Below are 24,484 nucleotides of genomic sequence, written 5' to 3'. Positions count from 1 at the left end.
GATACAGTAGAAAGTATTATCCAAATAAGTCTCATTAATATATATAAAAGAGATAAAAAACCTAAATTCGTGATGATAGATGGTGTGAAATGTTAACATCACATTCCTTTCAAACACATTCAGGATCTGGAGTACACAAGGATTCTGTGTACTTCTCTCCCAGAATGCGTAACTTCTCTATAAATATTAGTACATAAATATTAGCTTAACTATTCTCCATTAATGGAGTTCAAAGCTGCTGCTGGTCAACACGAACATGGAATTTCCAATAGAAATGCCACCAGCAGCAAAATGGGGTTTCCTGAAAAGGCTGGGTTGGCTACATGATACCCATCATGACCAAACAGCTCCACAATGGCTTTACAAATGCTACATATAGTTATCTTGAAAAGAAGCACCGGTTTTGTGTTGCTTTACTGTAGATTTTTATCTACAGTTTATAGAGGAAGTTTATATGGAGGAAGTTAGCAGCATTTCCCTGGTGCCATTTCCAGTGTCTGAGAAAGGGGAGCTGGAGAGAAGCTGGACATGTGCTCTCTTTCCTCCTCATGGACGGATGTTCAGGGGAAAGAGACAGAAAACTAAAGCCAAAAAGGATTTAGTTGTGTCTCTGATGCTGACACTTGCAGGACCAGGTGTGTCAGACTCCTCTTACCCCTGATCTGGAGAAGCTAAAAAATTACATTAAGTGGTACCAGAACCATTTTGGAGGAGTTTCCCTTTTTCTTACGTTATACTGAAATTAAGTTTTTATGTGATTTCAGAAGAGCTGTAACTTTTTGGACACCAGGACTGGATGGGACCCAGTCATCTGCTCAGAAAGCAGGTCTCAGGTTCAGTGTTGTAGAAGTCACAGAGACTTCAAAATAGTACAAATCAGCATAAAATTACTCCTCATACAGCATCACACAAAAGCAACAGAATTTGCCATTGCATGCTTCAGCAGCAGCACTGGATGACCAGCTCAGGCTTTGGAAATCATGGATCTGCTCCCTGTCCACGGGTAACATTGCTCCAACAATGTAACTTCTTGTCCCATGCCATGTTTTTCCCATCTTTCAATACAATCCTCTGCAAAGCACCTTTATAATGCATGCGCTGTGAGGTATTTTAGCAGATGTCACACTTGCCATTGCAACAGCTGACCCAGGTGAAGCACAGGGCTTTAACATCCAGGATTTTGCTTCTAGGTTTTGTTTCCCATTGCTCTGAAGATGCCTCCCCAATGTTCCCAGAGGAGCTTCCTCCTCCACAGCTGTAACCCTGTTAGGTTTTCTGCCCCACAAAGCCCTCTATCCCTCTATCCATCCACACAGATGTCCTCAACACAGAGGTTACCCTGACAGTAGCTGGTGTGCAGCAGCAGTCCAAGAGAGAGTAAGAAAAGGAACTAATTGTTTGAAACAGGGTGGAAAGTTGCAAATTAGTTGCACAGTAGATTACCTGCTTTAAACCACCTTTTGGGACGTCTGCTTCTCTTCAGGGACTTGACATAGACTTTACATTTTAGGTGAACTGAATTATGCCCAGGGTATGTTTAGACATCTACAGCATAATGCAAATATGTCAAAACCAGATACTACTGCACTACAATCTGGCAGTCTATGCAGAGCTTTCTGAAATAATTTCTACATGTATCTCTGACTACAATCATGCTTAATTTGTAAGAAAACAGACAGTGCATTGGCAGAAATAAACCAGTCTCCACTGAAGTCCAAAACAGCCTCTTGCAACAAGCCATCGTGCTTGAAGTTGTAACGTTTCCCCCATTATCTTCTAAACTCAGTTACTCACTGACAGCTCCTACCAGAGACCTTGCTCCCACAGGTCTGCTGGAGCTCATCCAGCTGCCTGTGCCTGCCGTGGGAAGGAACACGCCAGGCTCCAGCCTCAAGAGAGGAGCACGAGTCTCTTCCACCAGCTCCTCAGGGTCAGGAAAGGGATATTTCCAAGTGCTCTCGGCACCAACCCTTCAATGCTATTACTTCAGCTGGCTTTTGAGGAATGCTGGTGAGCTACAGAGACAGAGGAAGCCCCCTGGGAATGTGGAATGCCAGCACCACCTATTCGCAGTAAAGGAATGCCTGACACACAGCCAGTGCCAGGGTAAAGCTCTGTGATTCTGCCCTGAAACAGCTGTCTGTCATAACAACCACCACCTCCTTCCCTTGCTCTGCTCTTCTTTCCAAATCAAATAGGAAGGGAATTACCTCACTCCCCCACCTCCTCAAAAAAAAGGCTTGGTCTCGTGCAAATAGGAACACCGGTTGCCTGGGCTGGGTCCAATACAATCTAATTAACAGGAGAACTGTCGCCCTGAAAACTCAGCTTCTGAGCTTGCTGACATAGTTTTCTGAAGACTTTCCCAGGACAGTATCTGTAAACATAGATATGTGTACATTCTTTCTGTTACACGTCTTGTGATGGGCATCTCTCATGGCCAGTGCAGTGAGAAAGTGTTATCCTGACCATCCAATCCCTGGCCGTGGTCAGAAACCTATAAATCCTGGGAGAAGAAATAAACTCTCTCTTCTTTTCACCACACCTCAACCTGTGTCCGTGTGATCTATTCAGCACCAGCGGCAACAGAGAACAGAGGTGAAATAAACACAGGAGAAGTTTCTTATTTTCTAAATAAGTCTAAATTTATTTATTACCCTAGTAAAAACAAAGTTTGGATTACAAGTGTCTGAACAGTATAAAAGTACAAAACAGGTTCCATAGATTTCTAATACATTAATACAAAGTGCATGACTACTCATTTTGCATTACTACTGGGAATGGAAGAGGTGGGAGGGAGTAGGGGAAGCAGTTGGCGGTTGAAATCTAGCAATAAATAAATAAATACAGAAGAGATGATCCGTATCAGAGCACATCCTACCACCAACACTGCAGCCTTCTTAGGTGTACAGAATTACTGATGCTGAAAACACAAATTCACATGAAATAGGTGTCTGCAAACACAGCGACGACTCTTGCTCAAGCCCTTATTAGACATGACCAACCTAGTTATGCCTTTATACAATCAAGTATCCATTATATCTAGGGCTGGATTCAAGGGGCTTAGGTCTTTTCCAACCTGAAAGATTCTATTTGGTTGAGAATAAAAGCAAGGTAAGCAGTTTTGTCCTCCCTTAAGAACCTCAAAGTTTAGGAAAAGCAAAATGAGTCCAAGGAAAGCTCTAAGCTGTAAGGCTGTGATAAGTCAAAGCCCTGTTTCCCCTGATTTTCTTTCTCTCCAGAGGTTGGCTGACCCAACAGGAGACGAAAAAAGAAAGAAAAAAAAAAAAGCTTTGAGGGTAGAGGCTCCTCTTAAAACCTGCACATCTTTCCCTATCTATATTTTCATTTGCTAAGTGTTCCCGTTTCAGGAGCCGAGACTACATGGAAATCCAGTCCTAAACCCTACCCACCACAGTATTATGCCAATGACTCTCACAAAAAAGGAAAGCTCAGAATCATAGAATATGCCAAGTTGAAGGGACCCATCAGGATCGACTCCAATTCCTGGCCCTACACAGGACATCCCAAGAATCACACCATGTAGCAATCCATTGCAGGATATCCCAACAGAATAAGAGAAAAAAAATAAAAATCCTCCCTCCCCCTAAAACCAGGAAAAAAACCCAACCAAACAAACAGCAGAATTCCCAACTCACACAAGTTAAACCTTCATAAAAGGAATGTGAAGCAACTGGGAGCTAAAACCGCAGCACAATCTTCCAGGAAAGCTGCTTCCACCCTACAGGCAAAGCAGAGTTTGAAGGAGCGTCACAATGATTTGCACATGAGCTTGTCTGGGAATCTGTGTAGAAAGTATTATCTTTTGATCGCGTATGCAAACAGAGCTGCTGCCTTGATTCAGCACAGCACCATTCTTAGCAGAACTTTTCAGATTCAGTATTCACAAAAGCGTTGATCTGGCAGTTGCTTAAACAAACAAAGGGGGGGAAAAAAACCCCTAACACAACCCAAACACAGAGAAGCACTGCAGGGGACAGGTTTCGAAACAGTTATTGTGAATCCAGACCCCAGGCTGGAACCAGATTATGTCCCTGGACCAGGGCCTGATTTGCTTAGCAAGGGGTTTGGTTCTCTGTCAGGTCCAAACCCAGGAGGAATATTGTTTGTGGTCACATTTCAGCTGCACTGGTCCAACAGAGAGCAGTTACTCAGTTTTGGCTGTCATCTACACCTGACTTGGGCATCAAGATGTTTCTTGGTCCATCTCTAACCATGAGAGGTTATTACACCAAGCCCAGAGTGTCTGCTGCTGGCTGAAAACGAAGTAACCTTCCCTTTTGCTACGTTCAGTTATTAGGTAAATCTCAATCCTTAGCTAAGATGGAGAGCTCTCCCACCCCTTCTCAAGAGCACTTTTATGCTGGAAGCCTTCTCACATAGCTACCACTTGAAGTAGAGATGTCTGCAGATTACCAGTCTGTGTCACATAGGAGGGATGAGATATTTGTCTTTGTTATGTCAGTAGTATAGGGTGAAATCGTCACACCTTTAAAAATATATATTTATATAACTAGAGAGGTGACTTATAACATTTCTATGTATTAGTTCATCTTATTGACTCATACATGTCTAAGAATGAAATATTTTTCTTGGGAATTTAGGAAGTTTGCCAACCAACTTTTAAAGAAGGAAAAAAAAACCCAAAAAACAACAAAAAACAAAAGCCTTACAACCACTGCTTCTTTCAATACAGAAACATGAACTACATATACTTTAATATACAAACCCCATCCTCATATTCACTTGGGAAGTGAGCTTGGGGGAAAATTAGACAACCTTGCAGCAGCATTCAGCTTTGCCAAATGTTCCATAGCATCTTAAATATTATGTACAGTCTTTCTGAAAGGATACAAACTGGCTTCAGAGTTTGTGGAACTGTAGCAGTAAAACCCAAAATAGTTCTAGGGAATAGTCTTTTGGCAGCATAGCAGGTGTCCAAAGTGAACAGTCACTTTTCTAGTATTTTTCCAGAGAATAAGAGGATCTGTATAATCTTCTGCAGCTATCCAAGGAAGTCACCACTCTTCTTGGGTGGAGATTGCTGGAGATTGGGGTCCTTCTTGTTCTGGCTTTTCAGTGGCAGACTTTTTATTGCTACAACAAGGTTTGAAGAGATGAGTGTCTATGAGGACTTCTCCAAAACGCCCTTTGTAAATAATTCCACAGCAGACCTTTTGCCTGGAAGAAATGGCAGGGAGACAGATACTTTGTCTGTTTAGAATATACAGAATTCACAAACATGCAAAAAGTAAGTCTGACCCCAGACACTATTTTAACTGAGCCTCCAGCCCAGAGGACAGGGGCAAAAAGACTACTCACAAACAGAAAACAAGTCTGTATCTAAATCCACAACAGGTCTTCAGGGAAAAAAACAACAAAACAGCAGCAACAACAACGAGAACAAACAAAAAAAGACAGAAAATACCTAAACATGTCTACACAAAACCAAGTCTCCCACTTTGCTTCCCAGAGAAGTTTCAGACACAACCATCTGGGCTGAACTAACCTTGACTACAATGCACTAGCAAACATTATTTGAGAGGAGGCAGCAAAGTCACAACAATTTCAATTGAGCAATTAGCTAAACAAGGGATTACTGTGTCACAACATGTAATAAAAGATAAAAAGCTCGTCAGCTCCCAGAAAACCTTGTGGTTTTCCTCCCACTCCAGGATTTTATTTTTTTTCCAAATGACTACCATCACAGGTCAACCAAATCAAATGCTACGTTTTGCTGGCAAGCTGAGAGCACTCTTGTATGTAGCAACACATATCTACAGGGCATAGTTTTAAGAAGAGATAATGACAGACAGGAATATAATCTGCTATTCTCAAAACCAGCAAAAATATTTCCCAGCAACTGTTTTAGTGTTTAAGGAACTGAATGGAGATAGGGGAAAATAATAATACAAGGCACTTCTTTCCAAGTGTCGACAGACAGGTGTTGTATGTGACTTAAATTATATCCTTATACCAAATCAAGATGAAGAGGCAGAATCAAGCAGCATGTATGCAAAATGAACTTGCTGCCTGCTGCTTTTTACCTTTTCCAGTATGTGAGATCTAGGAAGGAGAACACGGGTGTTCTGCTGGCCCCAGCGCTCAGCTCTGTGTCAGAGCCATCGTCCGACTGGTTACTGTAACAGGGTGACTGAGCTGGGGAGGCACTCGAAGTCGTGCTGTGGGCATCAGAATCTGCAGGGAAAAGAAGAAATTCAAGGATCAGGACATGCATCCAACGACTCACCCTCCTCCTGACTTGTAGATTGGGAAGAGGCACAGACGTGATCTATTTAACAAGAAAAACCTAACAGCAACAGCCCATTTATTTCACTTGCTCCTGCCTGTTTCAATATAGAGAATGCCAGGATTAGTGAAACAGACTTCAGAACTGGAGGGAGAATATATATACACATATTCTCATTATGTGTTAGGTAGCATTGAGCTTTTACTGGATCAAGACTAGGAACTACAGACTCAGTGCAGACACACGCCTTAACAGTGTCTGCTCTCCTACCTATCAGCAGTCATCTCTAGCAGCTACAGTAACAAGTTAGATTAAGTACAGTGCCTTGAATGAGGAGATAAAAGCTCACTGGGTCAGGGCCTTTACTGATTCTTTGGAGACTTGCCCTTCTGACTAGGTAGGATAATTGAAAGAGAGAGAGACCAAGTCAGCAACAGTTAAGAAGCTGGAAGGTTTGCTTTAGAAGAAAAGCCTTAAGTACTGACACACATTTACAGCGTAACTGGCAGATGGTTTGTTGGAAAGCTATGAATCCGAATCTGTTTGGAGAGTCCATGTACTACTGGAAAGAAATCACTGAGACTGGCAGAGGAGGGTATAAGGAAACACAGTAGGAATTTAAGGGAGGATTTAAAAGTACGCATGGAAGAAAAAGACTGCAATGTTTTTTGGGAAAAGAGAGCTGAAAATGGCCATAGCACATTACTGAAAGCAGAGAGAAGCCTCTTCCATCTTTAGTTTCAATTAGATCTTTGCCCAAGATGTTCTTTCTAGGGATATGTCATTTAAATGTGGGACATAAGCTACAACTGCCTGCACTTTCAAGCCAAGTCTCCCCACATCCCCTTGCCACTTCCCCACCTGTTTTGCAGCCCACCCTGCACACAAGCTCTCAGAGCACAAGAGCTTTTGGAAACAGGGAGAGCCCAAACGTGTGAGTGCACAACCAGATCTAGAGGGTGATTCAGCTTGGCTAGTTAACAGTGAACTGTATTAGGGGAGGCTGAAGTTTATCGCCAAAATCTCTCTGGATTCACTTACTGTGCCGCTTGAATTCCTTTTGCAGTTTGCTGATTTGATTACTCTTTATTCTGCTTCCAGACAGAGTTTTCATTTTCTTTGGTTTCAATGTTGTTTTAAGGCTGGGTCCAGCCCTGGCATCTACCACCTAGAACAGAGAAAATGCATGTCAGAATACTTGTGTATCATGCCCAGATATTGCCCCAGTCAAGACAAAGGTATTAACTTGGCTGAAGGTGTTCAAAACCTCTTTATTTAATCCAAAGCAGTTCTTCGCACTGACACTCTTATGTTTCATTTAAATCTGGCTAAATCGCAGCCTCTGTCTGCAGGAAAACGCAGCAAACTAGTTTAAAAAGCACATTTGGTTCAACTTTTGCCAACTTCCCATTTTTGGCACATTCAGTTTAGAACCAGATAATTGTTTCAGCTAATACAGGTCTGTTAAGAGTGTCAGCCAAGGATTTGGCCTGGAGATTTTTTTAATCATAAATTTAACTTTTGAGTAAAGCTAGTGGTAGTAATAACCATAGTTCTGACTCCCATTACTATCAAGGCATCCGGGATAAAGATTATTATATACACAAGGAATCCTGATCATCCCTCCCAGTCCTAGACCTGAATTGAATTAGACGTATCAAAACAGAATATATGAGTGAAAATAGCTGCAAGATATTAGTCGTAATTATCTGATCAAATGAGATTGATTTATGTGTTGCTTCAGCAAGTCACTTTGCTTGGGAAAAAAAAAAAAGCAACCCATTTTGGATAAAGGCCAAACCTGAAATGTTTGGGGTTTTTTTTGAATGTCATAAGAGACTTTTGGACAAAGTTATGAGCTTGTGAAAACAAGGAATTACAAGGTAAGTCAGCCTGTGACTGCATCTGAGGCTTGCATAATCACCATTTGCACATAAGCAGGTAAGAGCCACATGGCAGTAAATACTCCAGGAAGGATTTAGAGATGCTGAGGGTGGGAAGGGAGAGTGTGGACACAAGTGCAAACCCCAAACCCCTGCCATCACCTCCTCTCTCTAGAAAGAGCTAGTTTTGGGGCGGAAGAGAAATAAATTACTAACGTGATTCCAGTTTTTTTTGGATCCTGCTGGTAATTTTTTCCATCTTTTCACCAAAAGAACACAGGCATTGCAAATATCTCCTGAGCGAGCCTCATGGAGCCTGGTAAAGACAAAAGCAAAGACCACTTAAGAGCTGTTAATAAAAGCACACTTGGTAACAGCAAGAAGTATAAAAATTGATGAGTAAGAAGAGTTCTGAAGTTCTGTTTTTCTGGCATTACAATTCATCTGGGATGCTCAAAGAGTGCCATTTAAAGACCAGGTCTCACTTTCAGACAGCATTCTTCCACACAGAAATAAAAGGTGTCACAATCTGCCTCCAGAGGGACACTGAAAACAACAGTCCCATCGCCTGCAGGTTTTGGAATTCTTTCTCCCAAAACCAAGACAATTGCAGTGGATTGGTTAGTTTGAAGCAGGAGGAATAATCATGTTATTCAAACGTACACTTAGGAACAAACATCAAAAGCTTACTCAGGTCTTAACTTTCTCACAGAGCTTCAAGGATGAGTAACAAACACCACCTAACACACTCCCACACAAGCACAGGATAAGGTTTCAAAAACAGCAGTCACTGGAATGACAGCAATACTTGCTCCCTCTAACAGGCTTTCTTCAGGAATCATCTCTACTGCTAATCCATGCTAAAAGAAATATAACAGGGAAACACTGTAGAATTTTTCACCTATTTAAACAGGAAGACTTTGGATCATTTATAGATGAATGAGGCAGGCTCAGAAAACCATTATTTGCCCAGTGTTTAGTCTGCATTTTTACCTTGGCTAGCATATTTCAGATAGCACAACAAGGATGGTCCTGGTAAACTGCAAGCTGCTGTACTGCAGTTAAACACAACAACCACCAAAGAAAAGCAATGGATCTGCACACAGCCTTTCATTGCCAAGGACAGTGGTCAAGAAATACGAGAAAAACTGTCACCACCAGACTTGTGTACAAAAATCCAAGGTAAATACAAAGCACTCTAAAGTTGACTACATGAAAAGAGTGTTTCTAGAAAAAGTGGAGGGAATTTGTGAATTTTATACAAAATTTCAAAGCTCTTCAAAAGTATTCTGAAAAACTGAAAGATCACCGTAACTGGTGCAATAAATCTCTAGTATTTATAGTTTTATTTACCAATGCTTTCAAGTAACGTTACCTAACTGGAAAGCCAAGCAGAAGGGTTTTCCAATGAGAAGTTTTAATAACACATTGCTGTGTCTTATTTGAACAACATTTGACAGGGTACTCTGCATAAACCCTGCTGAAACTGCTAAATATTTACTCATCAAGTTTTATCTAACATTCTTGAATCTTCAGAGCCGCAGAAAGCTCACATGGATCTGCAGAGTTTGTTACTTTATGTGTTTACACCTCTGTGGAACCAGCAATAAATGCATAGTCTGAGAGCAGTCTAAAATCCCTGCATGCTCTGTGAGGTAGGAGAGACACGAGCCTGATCCTTTGTTGTTTTGAATTACCAGTTCTCCCCTGGCAGTGACAGCAGATTGAAAATCAAAAGGTAGCATACACAGCAGCAGAAGATTCAGACCCTCCTGGCCTGTCCAAGAAAGCTGTGAGGAAGCTGAAGGCAGCTTTTTCCCACCAGTCCCCTCTGCTAAATTAATCTTTCAGGCTTTCAGAGCAAGAAGGACAACACATCAGGTTTGCAGCTTAGAGATCAATGCCAGAACTACTAAGGTGAGAATCTTACCCAAAACAGTTCTGGAAATCTTTTTCATAACGTTTGCTGTCAGTGAAACGAGAACTGGAAGACTTAGCTCTGCAAATACAGCAGCCCTCTATACTCCGGTACATCTTCGGTTTGTGAAAGCCAAACATCTTTTCCTCCCAGCTGTACCCTGTGAAAACAAACAGAAACTGATGTTAATTATCACTGTTAGATAATGAAAGAAAAAACCTACTAGATTAGGGCGTAGTTTTTTAATCCCACGTTGCCTCAGAAGAACAGATGCACCTAGAATGCAGTTGTTAAAAAAAATTATATAATTAACAGCTGGAACATTAAGCAATACCCAGTAGGACCCATAATAAGATCATTTACTGCACAAATCTACTCCAAGGGCGCATCTACAACAGCCCTACCCAGATGTGTGAACACAGACCACCTGGCCAATGGAAGCACTGTGCATGTGGCAAAACAGGCTGCAGGACAGGCCATGGGAACCTGCCCAAACCCATGGATAAGGAGTTGGCAGCTGAACTCTGGGTCACTGAACTACATCATCATCATCACCACCACCACTGCTGGTTGGAAACACCCCTGGCAAACTTTGCTGAGAATGAGTAGGAGTCATTTTAAATGAGCTGCAGTCATACCCCCAGGCTGTAGGGCAGACATACCTGAAAAGCTGCTCTAAAAACAGCAGGGTGGAGTCCCACCCAGCCCTCAATGGTCCTGTCTGCACTGCAGGACCCGGGAGCACTTCTCTGTTCTCAGGGCCTGGGTGAGCATCCCAGCTCCATGTCAGCACATGCTCTGCTCTTGCCCTCGTGCCTTCCCCACCCTGCTTTCCATGGGAAGGAAACCTAGCTAGGAGAGAAAGGGCCAGGGAGCAGGATCCTGGGGCACACCTCAGCATGTGCCTACCACACATCCCCTGCCAATAAGGACGGAATTCCAGTCACAGGGAAGTCGCTGCTCTGTAACCACCAGCTCTGCAAACTTGGTGCCAGCCCAGAAAGCCAAGAAAGCCTTCCTGCCCTCAGAGATCTGCCTGTTCTTTTCAGTACGCCAAGGCTGGGATTTGCTACCAGAGCAGGTATCATACAGTGGAGCCATTTTCCAGGCAGAAACTTCTCAAGTTAGTTACTGCAGCCACCACGACAAAGACCTCTTCAACACATGCTGGCAGTTCTGCCCCAGGTCGGCTGTTCCCCAGTGCAGACTCCTGTTCGGCACAGTCGGACACGGCCTGAGCCCTGTCAGAGCCAACAGGGTTCCCACAGCACTTCAAAAACCCAAACCAACAACTGAGCAAAGCTGCTGCTCTCCTGGCACTGGGCCTGGACACACAGCAAGTCCTCACAGGCCACACAGCATCTGTCTCATAACACAGGCAGGGACTGTTCCAAGATGTTCTCTTTTGAACAGACCCTGGTGCAAGATTTGCCTCCGCCACCTGCTGCAAGGAGCGAGCAGCCGCCTCTGCTGCTCACCACGCACCAAGCGCTCAGAGAGGGGACCGGCCTCTGGCTGTGCAGGAAGCTCCAGAATAGGTTCCCACTGCTGAGAACTTCTGCTTTCAAAAAACCAAAACTGGATGGAGCCATACAAGTAACACAAAAGGCTAAGCTGCTGAATTCATTACAAAGCTAACAAAAAACTACTGAATGACCCAGCCGCTCAGGAAGGACTTTCAGGACAGGAGCAACTCCATCATTCGTGGGGTACTACCAAGTCCCAGTAACCCAACCCAGGCTACTGGTTAAAGTTGTGGCATAGACATCTGTCCCCAGACCTTCCATCTTCAGAAAGGTAAAGGCTGTAATCCTTTTACCTTCCAGTGGTACAGAGAAAAATAATCTGAAATCTTCCATCTACTCTGCCAGGACTTGCCACATCATTATGGCAATAAAATATTTTGAAAGGCAGGTTCAGGTGAGGTCAGAGACACGCTTCCACAAAACAACCATACCCACCATCACACTCATCTGACTGACAGGGAGATTGTGTGCAACAGGAAAAGATCCCACACACTTCTGTGGGACCACAGCAAAAGCTAGGGAACCACCCAAGCCCAGCCACAGTCCTACACAGAGGTGAAAATACATCCCTCCATCCCAGAGGAGAAGATCAAGAGTGCAGGAGCACAGCAAAATAAACATGCAGTTTTCCCAGGTTCCCAAGAACAAGAGAAAAGTAAAAATTGTATCCAATATTGTTGGCTAATACTCTGACAAAAAATCCATTAAGGAAACTGTTTCCAGCTGAAAATGTATGCGTTTGTACTTCAGTCTAGCAAATACGAGGCCAGTTGGTGCTCACTGAGATTATGGCTCTTTGCAATTACTACTGCACCAACATTTAGGAAGACTCAACTCTCCAAAAACTTATTTTCACCTTTTAGAGCCTGTTGATGGCAAGGGACTTGCTCAAGCCGAATGTCAGGGAGATCCTCCAGGTCTAGGAGAGAGATGGAGAGGATAAGTCTTTGCTTCCCTCCTGTCCCAGCTCATGCTGTCTTCCACAGGATGAAGTGACCAATTTCTTTCTTCACATTTAGAGCACAAGGAGCTCACCTAGGGCTACATTCTCCCAAGGTTAACTTCTGCAAATATCCAGCAAACTCACCCCAAATGGTGTCAGGTTTTTTAAGAGATACACAGCTCCCTGTATTAGTACAGCACTGGCCTGAAGGCCAGGAGTAGATCTAGTAAGTAAAAGAAGCTCATTGAGGGATGGTTAGACTCAGAACTACTCTCAGCCCCTGCTGGATGTGTAGCAACTGAATGCACAGACAAATCAGGTAAATATTCCTGACCTGTCAAGAAAATAAACAAGAGGGTATCTAGAGTATTTAGTTTCTTAGCACCTGATGTGCTTCTTCAAGAGATGCTCTTGAGGATCTTGCTCAACAAGCCTCTGGAGATGTAACAGGTGCTCACCTGGGAATTATCAACTTCCAAACAGCAATTTTAGATGTTGTTTGACTACTCCAATGCTAAATCTGTGGTTTGGTACTTTAGAAAGTCAAGGACTAATTGCAGACACAAAGTTCATCATTATCAGTGCTGCCAAACTCAAGCAGGAAGAAAATCTTGACTGCTACATGGCAAGAAACAACTATCAACCATGTAGTTTACTTTCTGACCCGGTTTCTTCCAGCAATCCAGACAGTGATAAGATGGTCTCTGTCACCAGCTGGTATTTACACCACAGTAGAATAAGACGCATGTTTTACAATCAATGTTCTGGCAAAGAATGGAAAACACATATATTCTGAAAATATTTTGGCTTGCATCATTGCTGCCATTCTCACAGGAGCAGCCTTTCAACACCATCCTTCAATAGAAGGGAAACTAGTGCCATCTGTTTCCCCCTGATGAATGGTCAGCAATGGTATTACCACACATCATGCCTGAATGGGGAAGAGCTAGTAGCAAAACCACAAGTCAAACAGATTTCTCTGACAGCTGCATCCAAGCGCAGTTATAAATGAAAGGTGTCATTCCAGTTACACATTTAATCCTAAACAGTTGCCATTTGACCATTATACACCAAATATTCTGTCAGCTGGAGAGCTTAATAACTAATATGGACTTAGAAGTAAATACCACTGTGTCCTTTAAAAGGTTTAACTTGAAAGCTTTGCAATTTAGATCTTGAATTAGGACCAAGTAGTTAGGATGCTGGCTGCCCTGACACCTGAATCTTAGCTGTGGAACTTTAATCATGTGAAATTTGGGACAGATAAAAAAGATGGCAAGTAGAAACTAAGTAACTTGCTTAGAAGTCAAAAAGCATTACACAATGTAATTCTGCCAAATCCAAGCATATTATTAATGCTACTTAACTTTGTTGTTATTTGCCAAATTTAAGCAGGTTATTAAAATACATGAGCAGTTGCACAGAAGTGAAAGGGACATATATCCAAAAATGAATCAGAAATCTTAGCAGAGCTTTATCTGTCAGTCTGCAGAAATAAAGATTTATCTGCACTAGTTGGAAAGCAGTATTCCCCCAAGCCAAGGGAAAAGTGATCCTCCTCCCACCCTGGTGCTCCTCTCCACAGCTTCTCCTTGCAGGAGCTGCTATTCTCTCAAATTCTGCTTTATACAACTTGAATGGGCTCAAGAAAGTCTCCAGGAAAGTGCTCTCTCCATTCTTCTGCCCTCTCACTTTTGAAAAAGCAGCATCAAAAATAGAAACTTGTCTTGCAAAAAAGAATGGCAAAGTCAGGAAGAGTCAGGAAAAGTAGTGGGAAATAAAATTTAAAAAAAAATCCCCACACCCTGCTTATTACCTTTGTGAAAGGCTGGTACAAAGAAGCATGTGTGTGAAAATGGTTTCATGTTTTTGTTACGTGTCAGGACTAGAATTTGGTGCTAAGTTTTCTTTGCAAAATTTAATTTGATGATCTAAATGAAAAGGAGGCATTGCTTCAGATGCTCATTAAGTTTTCAAGTTAGGGAAGACCTTCTGAACTCTTTCAGATCTTAAAGTAAGCTGAGCCACTTTCATTTGCTCTTCCAGATTCCTTTTGCATTCTTTCTGATCACCCAAGAAGAATGAAAACCTTTTATAATAGAAAGGATGGAATTCCTAGAAGACAGGCTTGTCTCCCTTTGTAACACAATTACCAGGCCAGTGGGAACAAACATGCTCACCTGCTTCTTGCAAAGCTGAAAGAGAAACATTCCACGGAATTATGGGAGAGCGGAGGCATGTCAGTCCTAATACACAGTATCCTCCTCTCCTCCCATCTCCCCACTCTGACCTGGGATCTTTCACTCTTTGTGCAACTCAGAACTGCCAATACCTTTGTCAGAGAGAAGAACAACGATTTGATTTCCCTTTCTGTGTACACAACAGCCTTGGCACAGCCTCCCTTAAGCTGGGCTAAAGAAAAATACCATCTACCCTACATATGCTGATGCAGCAGGTTCCTGTCAGTAAAAATCTCATAATTGCCATCCCCACAGCACTTCATTGGAACCAAGACACAGACAATATTATACAATTTCTTTTCCTTTTAAAGGGAACAAAACAGATGCCTTAATATAGAAAGAATATAGATGCTCTGGCTTTTGCATCTGCAAGAGCATACACCCAGGCAGCACACACATGGAAAATGCTTCCAGAGCTGTCTACAGCACCAGAAGCAGAGTTGCTTGTCTCACAATAAATTCTTGGGCCTGCCCCTCTGCTGAAATAAACTGCAATACCTCTACTGAAAATCAACTCTAAGACAGAGAATTGTACAACAGAGTAACTGATGTGTATCAGAGCAGCCTCAACATAAACATACCTCCCCCGAGCTTACAGGCTGCTGCAAAAAAACCTTGGAAGAGAAGTTAAAATTGGATCCCTTAAAAAAAGAACATTTTAACATGCACTGAGCCAGAATCCTCCAAGGACAGTAGGAAACCAATCTAACTGGAGTCATCTGAAAATGCAACATCAGTATGTGCAATATTTTTTTTTACTGTCATATCTCCCTATAGTTTAAAACAGAGGTACTAATAACCAACCATAACCTTGGAACTGTGCATACTGTAAACTCTTCTGGTCCCCTATATCCTCAGATTTTCCTTCCGCTTTCCTTCATTTCTCCACCCAAAACAATTTTACCTGGAGGAAATCTGTACTTAACCGTTACAGACCAGGAACATTGGAATGTCACAGCATGCTGTGGAATTGTCACTTGATGAGCTGTGCCAAACAGAAAAAGGTGAAAACTACATCTTCAGGAATCTTTCCTCTGACAAAATAAGTAACTCACTCTTTTGCTGATAGATGTCCACAGCTACTGTTGTGCGCTCACTGCTGAAGTGAAATCTCAGCACAGCAGATGCACCTAGCAGCAACTACTAAGCACATATCAAAAATCAAATTGGACATTTCTTTCCCATGTTTGAGTCTCCATGGCATCCTGGCTAGGTCACAAGCTGTTCCCAGTTAAATTTTCAGAAGGAGCCAAGTCATAAAGAAGCCTACTCACCTTCTGGATCTTCCCTGGGAAGTTCCTAACTCATTTAAGCTAGAGAACTGAAAGGCTATGCCACGTGGGTGTTCCTCTGAACTGCCATGTGGTTAGTGCTCCAGAAGGGATAGGCCAAAGCATGAAAACAATAATCAGTAAGATTTGCATAAGGGGAAAAAAATTCCAAACCTGTCTCACCTGCAGACATTCCATCTTGAAAGATGACTTCCCCCTGCCTGAAACTCCTATTGCATAACTAACACCAGGCTCAGCCTGCACCTGAGCCCAGCAAGGAAAACTGGGATGTTCTCAAACGTGCTGGAGTTCAGTCTGCGATGCCTATCTGAGTGCAGTCAGCACAGCTGTTACGACGCTGTCTGCAAGCACCTGCTACCAAAAACACATCACAGCCACTCGAGATCATGAGACTCTGAACAGTTTTGGTTCGTGTTTTTTGGCTGCATTCTTTTATGTTGCTTTTAAAGAAGATAACATACGTGGATGGGAACTTGAACAGAAGGAGCAGTAATTATTTTGCAAAAGAGCTGAAGTGACTTTATTAAAAAAAATACATTTCCATATCCTTAAGCAGTATTACTGGTCATTTCACTTGGACTTTGGACTGAGCACATTCTACAGAAATGCAAAGGCTTGAGTTGTGAAATGGAGTCCTGTCCCGGCAATTTTCAAGTCCCAGCTCACTGGCTTCTTCTTTGTGTTAAAAAGCAAGTGCTGCAGGCAGTGCAAGAATGAAGCTGATTGTCAAGTAGGACCCCGTGGATGTCGTTCATGTCATTATGAAAGAGGTACAAGGCATCAGGTGTTAAGAACCAACGCAGTGCAGAGTTAGCTAATACAAAAAGAGCTGTTCAGCATGAGTGAGACAACAAACCGTCAATTTTAACTTGGTTTTCACCCTCTGCGAATTTAACAGCTTTTTTAACATCTTCTACAAAGAAGTCAATGATATTTCTTTCTTCAAGGAAGACTGAATACTTAGGCAATTAGCTCCTTTTAGAGAATGAAGTGAGGAGGAATTTTTCCCAGAGGCTCTGGCACTCAATCCCACCTACTTTCAGTGGGAGATGGATGTTGCGTGCCTGTGGGTGTTTTTCAAAATCCCGACTTGTTGCTTACTGCTTCTCTACCAGGGACCACTGATCACAAGAAAACTAGAGTTCACCTGTGTACCAGAGGAGCTGAGTGTCCACCAGTATCAGCAGAAAAGTTTCCAGTTCACTGTCTGTCCCTAGGGTGCAGAGTTTGTGCAATCTTTAATTTTAAAGAGCTATAAACTACACAGTGGATCTGTCTGCGTGCAGACCGGCGAGAAGGGGGTGTTCACACTCTGCACACGGCTGCCAGGAGCAGTCTCAGCTTTGGAAGCAAGCAAGTAAAGGAGTTTGCTGAGGAATCATCACCCTCACCGACTGCCTCGTCCAAAGAGCGAAACACTTGCGTGCACGCCTGTCAGCCTGCCACCTTCCTAAGCGCCAAATTAAAACGCTAAGGAAAAAAAGAGCATCGCAAGTTGTGCTGGAGCACAGCCACTGCTGTTGCTGCTGTGGGCTCAGTGCAGGACGCTGGGCCTTCTCCTGCCGCTCCCCAGCCACGAGGGGACGGTGGCAGGGCCCGGCCTCCAGCCCAGACACGTGTTCAGGACACAGCAGCGGGCAGCATCCTGCATCAGCTGCCTGCATCGCCTGCCTGCACAGCCACAGCGCCGGCGGGGGTGGGGCTAGCTGCCAAGATTTTTGCAATTGTAATGTTAATTTGAATAATTTAGGTCCGAAGGACGGGCCATCGGTCGGGGACAAGGGTCTTTGTAGGATAAACCGGGGCCGTTCCCGCCAGGAAAGCGCCGCTGGGGGCCTCCGGGGCAGGCGGGATTCAGCCCTGGGATTCAGCCCCGTTGGCTGCGTGGGGCACGGCCCGAGTAAACAACAGGTTTGGCAGGTCCCTTTAAATCCCTTCAGCTACACGCATCCGGACAGGGGGGTACGAGAGGAGACGACAACTTTTATCTCACCAAAGTGAGCGCGCAACGGGGAGCACTTCCCTGGCGCAAGACTGCGACTTTAAATCAAAACAAAAAAAATCCCACCAAACCCTAAATAACAGCGCTAAAAAACGCCCAGAAAGGCAGAGCTCGGTCGCGCCGCTCCTGCCGGGCACCGCGTGGCCCCGGGCACGGCCCCGCTGCCCCCGTTAGCGCCGGCGGCTGGAGCGGCGGCCGGGGCCGGGCGGGCGGCGGCGCCGGGAACAAAGACCCCCCCCGGGGCACACGACCTACTTTCTCGGGCGGCCCCGCCGGTCAGGTGGAACCGCGGGAGCGCACACGCGGGTGGCCGCAGCCCCCCCCCGCCCCGCCATGGGGCTGCCAAGCGCTCAACTCGCCGAAAGACGAGTAAAATCTAAAATAAATTAAAAGAGTCCAGGAGGGGAAGGCGGCGCGCCAGGGAGGAAAGCCCCGAGCGCGGAGGTGGGCGCTGCGAGGCGGCCCCCGCGCTGCAAACGCCGCCCCACCACGCGGTCGCGGAGCAGCCGCCCCATCCGGCGCGGAGGGAGCGGCGGGAAGCGGGGATGGAGCCGCGGCCGCACCGCCGAGCACCCGGACCCCCGTTCCGGAGCGGTGACGGCCGTGCCCCGCCGCCCCCCCGGCCTTCTCCCCCGCCCCGCGCCGGTTCCTTATGGCTCGGCCCTGACGTAATTCAAACATGGCAACAGTTTCACTTCAAAGGGCCGTCGCAGACCTCCCGGCAACGCGAGCACGCCGCGGCGGGGGCGACGCGGACCCCCAGAGCCCGGGGCAGCCCCGGGGCGGCCAGCGGGGCCCCCCGCCCGTCCCGGCGCCGTGCGCGCAGCGCGGTGCCGTGCGGAGCGCGTGTGCATCCAAAGTTTCACCGCCTCTCCAAACTCCTCCAAAACCGGCATGCAGCCCCTAAAAAACACTGTCCCACGCACGACAAGTGTCACCCCACCGACACCCGCCGCCCCGGGGCCGAGCCCCCGGCGGGCGCGGACGAGCGCTTTCCCCCGGCGCGCCGGGGAGCCACGCCGCCCGCAGCACATGCGAGCCCTTTGTTTTCCCTGCAGCCGGGCGCTGCCTACGTGCCGCGCCGGGGGCACGCCGGCCGCCCCGCCGCCCAGCCCTCCGGAGCCCCGAGTTAAAACTTGTTGGCGCCGGGCGCGGGCACACGCCGGCAGGAACGAGAGCCGCTTGCACGGGCACCGATCTACTGAGCGGCAGGACCGCCATCGCCGCCCGCCGCACCGTCCCCACGCCGGCAACGCCGCGCACCGGGCCGGGGGCAGGACGGGGAAGGCCCCACGCCGTGACCTGCGCGACCGACAGCCACGTGTGCCGCCAGCCCGCGGCCGCACGTTTTGCCCCTCTCCAGCGTGCGCGGACTCGGACACCCCCAGAATTACTAATGATAACTGGAAACAATAAGAACTGCCCCACTCTCCCCACGTGAAACACGGCGAGGGAGGGATAGCGGGCACCAGCGGGTCCCCCTCCCCTCCGCCACGCCGCTGGCACCAACTCGTGCGCGGGCGCTACAGGTGTGCGCTGCGGGGCGCGCCGGGGCCGCACCTGCGGCAGCCGCTCCGCAGCGGCGGGGCCGCGCCGCCCGCGTGGCGAGCCAGGGCAGCCGCGGCCCGGGAAAGGCGCCCTGCAGCCCGTCATCGCCAAGCAGCCCAGTTTTCCAAACCCTCTCCGCACCTTGAGGCTGCTTTCGGAGTAAAATTATCGGGAACTGGCTACTCTTTCCTCCTAAAGACTTGGAGATTTAATCGTACTTTGGGATGGGGGAGGGGGGTAGAAGTCAGAGTTCTAGGGATGGGTCCGCAACAATGCGGGAGGCGTTCCTCTCCGCTCGCACATCCTTTAAAACTCTACTAATTGAAACAAAAAACGAGAGAAACGCCGCTCACAGAAGCCACACGCGTGTCAAAGTGCTTCAAGGCGGCAAAGTCTTTTTGCCGCTGCAAAACTGCGGACAAACTCCAGAGAGTAACTTGGGATGAACAGAAACCACCAACTGCTAGAAAAAAAATAAATCCCAGAGCCACCAAAAAAAGGAAGCCCACCAAGAGCAAACAAAACAACAACAACAAAAAACAACCCAACAACCAAAACCCCGAACAACAAGAAACAAGCAACCGCAAAACTCAGTTTGAGCCCGCCGTTCCCTCCCGCCTGCACCTCCGCCCGGGAGAAAGGGAGGGAGAAAGGGAAGGCATCACTCACCGCCGCGCTGCGCCCACCAACTCCCGTGCGGTGCGCGGCACTCCCGCCGCCGCTGCGCGCGCTCCCCGGCTCCCCGCGCTCTGCCGCCGGCGCGGGCGGGCACGCGAGCCCGCGGCCCCGCCCTCCCCGCCCGCCCCTCGGCCGCTCTGCGCAGGCGCCGTTCCCACGGCCCCGTTCTCTCAATCGAGCCCTGCCGGCTGCGCGCGCCCCATTGTCCTTTTAAGGCAGAAAGGGCCGCGCGGGAAGCGCGGGAGGGGGCGGGGCCCGCCGTGACGGCAGAGGTGACTTCACGCACGCGGCGCGCGCCCCCGCCCCGCCCCCCCCTCGCACCTGCCTCGCGCCGCCCCGCCCCGCCCGGTGCCGGAACAGCCCCCGGGGGACCGCCCCGCACACACCGCCCCAAACATCCCCGTACACACCGCCCATCCCGCGCACACAGCCCCCAAACATCCCCGCACACACACCGCCCCCAAACATCCCCGCACACACCGCCCCCAAACATCCCCGCACACACCGCCCCAAACATCCCCGCACACACCGCCCCAAACATCCCTGCACACACCGCCCCAAACATCTCCGCACACACCGCCCCCAAACATCCCCGCAACACACCGCCCATCCCGCACACACAGCCCATCCCGCACACACCGCCCCAAACATCCCCGCACACACCGCCCCAAACATCCCCGCACACACCGCCCGTCCCGCACACACAGCCCATCCCGCACACACAGCCCCCAAACATCCCCGCAACACACCGCCCCAACCATCCCCGCACACACCGCCCATCCCGCACACACAGCCCCCAAACATCCCCGCACACACAGCCCATCCCGCACACACAGCCCATCCCGCACACACAGCCCATCCCGCACACACAGCCCCCAAACATCCCCGCACACACAGCCCATCCCGCACACACAGCCCATCCCGCACACACAGCCCCCAAACATCCCCGCAACACACCGCCCCAAACATCCCCGCACACACACCGCCCCCAAACATCCCCGCACACACCGCCCCCAAACATCTCCGCAAACACAGCCCAGACCCGCAAACACAGCCCCCCAAAATCCCCGCAAACAGAGCCCCGAAACACAGCCCAGCCCCGCAACATCACGGCGAACACGGCCCCGGAACATCGCCGCAGCTCAGCCCCGCAGCACACAGTGTCTGCCAGCCCCGGTGACCCGCCGGGACCCGCTGTCCCCCTGCCCGCGGGCGCGTCCCGTCGCCACCGCGCGGAGCGGCGCTTGTGGCCATCGCTGCCGCTCCGCAGCGAGCCCCGCGCTGGAGCATCACGGCGCCCCAGAGGAAAAGGGAAAGTGGGTTTTTTTTCCGCTCCGGGTTAATTTTAAAGTTCGTTTTCTAAAGCGCCTTAAAAGTCATCAGTGGCTTATGTAATTTTTCCTGCAGCGTCACAGTGAGTGAATTAAATAGCCGCGTCATCGCAACCTTTGGGTTCACACTCTTTTGTGCAAGTTTGGAAGGGCTGCTTCACCAGGCGGCTGGCAGGTTATGTTGAAATAGATTTCCTTTGAAAACGGTGTCAGACGGATTAGCATGTGATATATAAGGTAAGACCTAAGGAGTTATGACTTAGCACCATTACAGCCTGTGGCTGCAGTAAAGCTGTGAGCTACTCCTTCCCGGGCTGGCGCTCAAACTGAGTCCAAATATGGATTCCTTTCTTTTGAATTACTTAAAACTTTAAAAGTTTCCCACTGAATCAACTGCAGCTCAGGCACCACACGAAGGTGTTGCTGCATACTGTAAACCACTGAAATAATGCAAATGAATATTTCTGTGACAATTTTTTCTTTTTCCTGACAGTGACCTTTACATTCTAATCCTGATTTAGGCACAGAATTAACAATTTACCAAGAACTTTGGCTGAAATGATCCTTTTGCTTCCATCAACAGCACTAGCTAAGCTCTGGGAATTTTCAGAGAGCTACTCTTCCTTACCTTAGTCCGAGGATCTTACATTGTCTCTACCTGCTTGTAAATCCATGTAATTCTACTGAATCTCCTTCTTCAGTGCAGCCAAACAAGTCTGGGCACAAAGCACAGGAGAATGCCTCCCAAGGAACCCTCCAGTTTATCATTTGAGTTTTGGGGGTTCCTTTTAAATGATCTTAGAGAGCTGCCTTTGGTACCAGGGCTTCCTTCCAAACACAGCTGAACCAAATCACATTCAACTTGTGAGCCACAGGTGTACCAAATGCTGAATAATTTCTCAAAATATTTCTGTAATTTTACTGCTTTTAACTGGTCTAGGGACCTCTATCAGCACTTTTGGTAACTTTTGTTTACATATTATGTGTCTGATTTCATCTGCCTCTTTTTTTTGATTGGAGGGAGTGATTGTCCCGGATTTTCTCCCATTATCTCCCCATTTCTTTATTCTAGCACACTTCTCAAGGCCCCTTGGTGACATTCCTTTCAGTCCAGCACCACCTAGTATAGCATTTAAATCCCTAAGTGACAATGAAATGACATTTCCAAGGAGAATTCCCTTAGCTACCAAGCAGAACCCAATAGAACAAAATGGATCTCTTGGTGCCAATCAAATGCTGCCCTCACCACCATGCTGAGCGTTCACAGAACATCTCAGGATGGGCTTTGATTGCAAACAAACCAGGCTCGGGACAACTTCTCTGGTATTTATTTCACAGCTTTGTGCCCAAATCTCACAAGGACATGTGTTGCTGTAACCTGGGGAGGATCTGAGTTTCCAAATTCAGTGCTGCTCCAGCCTGTGAACAGCTCAGTCATTCCTGTTCTCTCAGAGGAAAAAAAACAAACAAACCTTCTATCCACAGAATTCCAAATGGCAACACAGAAATTAAAAACATGGTCAAACCTTCAACCTTCATTTCTGAAACATCTCTGGTTCCCTTGAGGTGTTCACTGATGACATGTCAAGGCTATGCTGTAACTCGACAGTGGCTTGAGTTTTCATTTTTGGCTGATAGCCAGCTTGCAAATAAATAAATAAAAGGCACTTAAATACCTAGTGAGCTTTCATCAAGGTTCCCCTAGCCCCTTGCCCTTGAGCAAGCCATGTGTGCTCTCCACAGCATCAGCCTTGCCTGACCTCACTGCTTGGAAAGAGGGTGGTGAAAAATAGCCTCCAGCTTGGGACAAACCTGGGGAGTTTAATTTGGAAAATGCAGGTATCTGAAAAAAATGCATGTATCTTTACACTACAGGTAAAGTCTCATTTCACAAGGTTCTGTTTTAAAAAATTAAGCATCCTCCTTTCCACTCAGAGCTTGGTATAAAGGAGGAATATGGGATTTCATGGAGATCCCAGGTGACCTGGAATATGAGCTTTGGACCAGAGGACTTATCCTCATCCATATCAGTTCTAAAAAACATTTACTTTAAGAATGTGTGTGGAAAACTAATTGGGCTGTTGCTGAGTTCCAGTTAAACTAGTACCTTCCCTGCCTGGACACTTAATTATTTTATCTGGGAAGCTAAATAATCTCAGTGGTGTAATAATAAAATGAACCATGAGGTCTTTTTAAGCATAAAACATACATGAATCATCAATGCTGAGGTAGAGGTGCTAACACAGAGGAAAAGTAGGGCATTTGCCAGCCAAGACATCTGATCCTATTGTGTTATTTTTCAATATTAATGAATAAGTAAACACAAATAGGCTACTTGTTTTTAGGTGAAGAGCAGCTGTCAAGGCAAAACCCAGGCAGCAGCTCCTGCTTTGAGACTTTACTGTAAAATGCTTTTCTTGTAACTTGAGTAATTTGAAAATTTACTTCCTTGGCTTAATGCTTGGACAAAAGATTTTGAAAAAAATTACCAGGAGTTTTTCAAGGGGAAACAAAAAAAAAAAGTGTTGATTGACAAAGAGTTGTAAATAAGGTTTTGCCAAGGAGTACAATTTCAGAGCAAGATGCCATCAACAAATCAGCTCTTCAGCTTCTGCTTGCACCCGTTGCCTGTGTAAGTGGCAGCATGTTAACTTTTTGAATGTGTGAATGCTCTGAAAACTGGTAGTTCTGAGCAAGCAGGTTAATAAAGATATGGGATTTTCACCATTTTATGTTTTAGGCCAAATAACAGATGGCTACAAAAAATGACAGCAAAGTTTGATGATAATCCAAATTGATATTATTATATTCATGCTTCCAGAATGAAGTGCTCAAGCTGTGAGGCTCAGAGA

General features: G+C 46.6%; 1 protein-coding gene across 1 annotated transcript; it reads right to left on the bottom strand.

Moving 5' to 3' along the window:
- Positions 1–4,024: 4,024 nt before the first annotated feature.
- LOC131591829 (SIN3-HDAC complex-associated factor) lies at positions 4,025–20,411 on the bottom strand. The gene is made up of 6 exons (XM_058862910.1): positions 20,293–20,411; positions 10,085–10,232; positions 8,371–8,470; positions 7,313–7,439; positions 6,069–6,219; positions 4,025–5,202 (listed from the first exon to the last, which is right to left on the bottom strand). The coding sequence occupies exons 2-6, from the start codon at positions 10,210–10,212 to the stop codon at positions 5,040–5,042; spliced, it is 669 nt and encodes a 222-aa protein (XP_058718893.1). The 5' UTR covers positions 10,213–10,232; positions 20,293–20,411; the 3' UTR covers positions 4,025–5,039.
- Between the last annotated feature and the right edge of the window lie 4,073 nt (positions 20,412–24,484).

The sequence above is a fragment of the Poecile atricapillus genome, chromosome W (assembly GCF_030490865.1).
Source record: "Poecile atricapillus isolate bPoeAtr1 chromosome W, bPoeAtr1.hap1, whole genome shotgun sequence".
Classification (NCBI taxonomy): Eukaryota; Metazoa; Chordata; class Aves; order Passeriformes; family Paridae; genus Poecile; species Poecile atricapillus.
This window is presented reverse-complemented; position numbering and strand designations above follow the sequence as displayed.

Bases quoted from the DNA above. Each gene is read 5' to 3' on its own strand.
- LOC131591829 (XM_058862910.1), bottom strand. From the start codon at position 10,212: ATGTTTGGCTTTCACAAACCGAAGATGTACCGGAGTATAGAGGGCTGC. The intron at 7,440-8,370 runs GTTAGTAATTTA...TCTCTGTTCTAG, and splicing joins CCAAAAAAAACTGGAATCAC to GTGGTAGATGCCAGGGCTGG. The intron at 6,220-7,312 runs GTAAGTGAATCC...TTTTCCCTGCAG, and splicing joins AAAGGAATTCAAGCGGCACA to ATTCTGATGCCCACAGCACG.